General features: G+C 48.3%; 1 protein-coding gene across 1 annotated transcript in view; it reads left to right on the plus strand.

Annotated features, from left to right (window-relative positions):
• Nucleotides 1–2,278, plus strand: part of patj (PATJ crumbs cell polarity complex component) — an 81,234-nt gene that overhangs the window by 71,862 nt on the left and 7,094 nt on the right. Inside the window, exons 31-33 of the mRNA XM_037697770.1 lie at nt 495–587; nt 658–795; nt 1,345–1,410. Coding sequence (XP_037553698.1) covers nt 495–587; nt 658–795; nt 1,345–1,410 — 297 coding nt within the window. The remainder of the gene's footprint in view (nt 1–494; nt 588–657; nt 796–1,344; nt 1,411–2,278) is intronic.

A 2,278-nucleotide genomic window follows, 5' to 3' on the forward strand; every position in this document is an offset into this window, starting at 1 on the left:
CTGTCGCCCTTCCCCTTGCCTGTCGCCCCTCTCCTTGCCTGTCGCCCCTCTCCTTGCCTGTCGCCCCTCTCCGTTGCGGCAGAATGAAACAAAAGTTTCCTTTTGACTCTAAAATGTAGTGAAACCGTTTTTCTGCTGAAGCGTGCAAACATGAAGGACACGCCCCTGGCAACCGTAACTATGGCGCACTGGAGTGCACGGAGGGCGCTCAGTTTGATTGACCATAGTTGGTTAGCAGCTGTTTGGACTTAGAACTGAGCCTGAGGACACAAGCTCAGTATCAGAACTTTTCCAGGAATAATTACCTGAATAAGGAGCTTCACAAACTCTTTTGATAGTTAACTTTAGAAATTTTATCAGAAATAAGTTCTTAAAGCATCAAAAGAAAAACTCAGCTTTTCAACGTAAGGCCCCGCCCCTTACATCAGAAGGGTCGTCAATTTTCTATCAGAAAACAATTAAAACCTCTGTAATAATCCTGTAAAATCTGTCAGTGTGTCTCTCCAGCTCTGTTTGGAGGCTCCGCCCCACCAGACAGGCTCCACCCCCCAGACAGTCTAAGGCTCCACCCCACATCAGACACTCCAGTAAGTGAGCAACTGAAACTGAACCAGGTCGGTTCAGGTTCAGAGAGCTGATCTGCGATCTTTCCAACAGGACGAGGCGACGAGCGACGAAGGTGAACAAACTGACGGGAACCGGAGCAGCGACGGCGCCGCCCAGAGCAGCGACGGCGCCGCCCAGAGCAGCGACGGCACCGCCCGGAGTCTGACGGAGGCCACCACGTTCAGACAGGTGGAACACAAACGCCTTCAGTCCGTCTTCAGGGGTTAAAACCCGTCAGTGACTGCAGATGTGGACTGAACACACCCACATCTGTTCTCATCCATATCTTTGTCACTGCAGAAAACTGTTTCTTACTTTGGTTCTAATGGAACCCGGTCAGAACCAACAGCTGATTGGACCGATACAGGACAAACTCTCAGATTAAGTTCACTTTTTTTTTAACTTTACTGAATTTACTCTCTGCCAGAAAACAACCTCATCAGTTTGATAAACGGATCAGGGTCCAGAACCTGATCTGGACTAGTCCAGAACCTGATCTGGGCCAGTCCAGAACCTGATCCGAGCCAGAACCTGTTCTGGGCTGAGAACAAACCGAGTTAAACTCGTAGAAGAGCTGAACTCTCCACTCCGTTCTGCATGAAGGTTCTGGAGAACCGCTGAGTCCGTTTGTTGTGCCTGTGGCGCCGCTCAGCCCCGACCCGTCGTCTGGGTTCTGAGAGGCGCCTGATGAGTTGGATCCTGGACTGAACCGGGCCTCTGCTCTGTTTCCTCCTCCAGACGCTGACAGCTGCAGAGTCTTCAGAAAATGAGCCGCAGGCTCCAAGGGCACCGCTGGAGCTCCAGGTAACGACAGAAGCACGTGGCTGAAGCTTTTTAAAGTTTCTGTTGGTTTTTTTTTTTTTACCCAAAAAAAGTTGTTTATAAAAGAACCAAGATCTTGATGTCCTGTTCAGAACCTTATCTGACCCAGTCTTCGTGTCAGAACTTGTGTTTTCTGCAGACTGTGATGCGTTCACTGTCGTTACGGAACATTTAGTGTTTGATGCAGTGCATGCAACAGCTCTGTGGTCTGGAACCAAAGGATTCAGAACCTGTTAGTGTATGTGGACACTTGCTGGTTGATTACGGGTCAGAACCATGAAGTCTGGTGCAGCTGCTGAACATCAGAAGTTCTGGATTCAAAAAGCGTTCAATGCAAAAACAACTGGACTTTATTTGTAACAGAAGACGTTTCGCTCCTCATCCGAGGAGCTTTCTCAATTCAAAGAGCAGAGAGTGAGAGATACAGGTTCTAAGGCTGAGTGAGATAAGACACACACACACATCTGTAGATTTGACAAATGACACCTCCACACCTTAACAGTTCGGGTTTCTTAAAGTCTTTGTTCCTCTAATTCACAGACGAGGCCCCTCTGTTCCCATCAGGTGTGAAACCGGCTGGGAATCAGTCTTAAAGTTGCATTATATGTTTTTGAAAGTGGAAATCTGAGGCCTCCTCCTCTGTTAAGAGACAGTTTTTCTCTTTTTACATAAATTGCTTCCTTCACCCCCCTCTCAAACCATCTGTGTTCTCGGTCCAAAATGTGCACATTTTGGTCCTCAAAAGAGTGTCCCTTATCTGTGAGGTGGAGGTGAACAGCTGGATCTTGTCCTGTGGAGCTGGATCTCCTGTGTTGAGCCATGCGTCTGTGAAGAGGCTGTTTAGTTTCTC

This window comes from Nematolebias whitei, chromosome 3, assembly GCF_014905685.2.
Source record: "Nematolebias whitei isolate Nwh7 chromosome 3, NemWhi1, whole genome shotgun sequence".
In the NCBI taxonomy this organism is placed as follows: domain Eukaryota; kingdom Metazoa; phylum Chordata; class Actinopteri; order Cyprinodontiformes; family Rivulidae; genus Nematolebias; species Nematolebias whitei.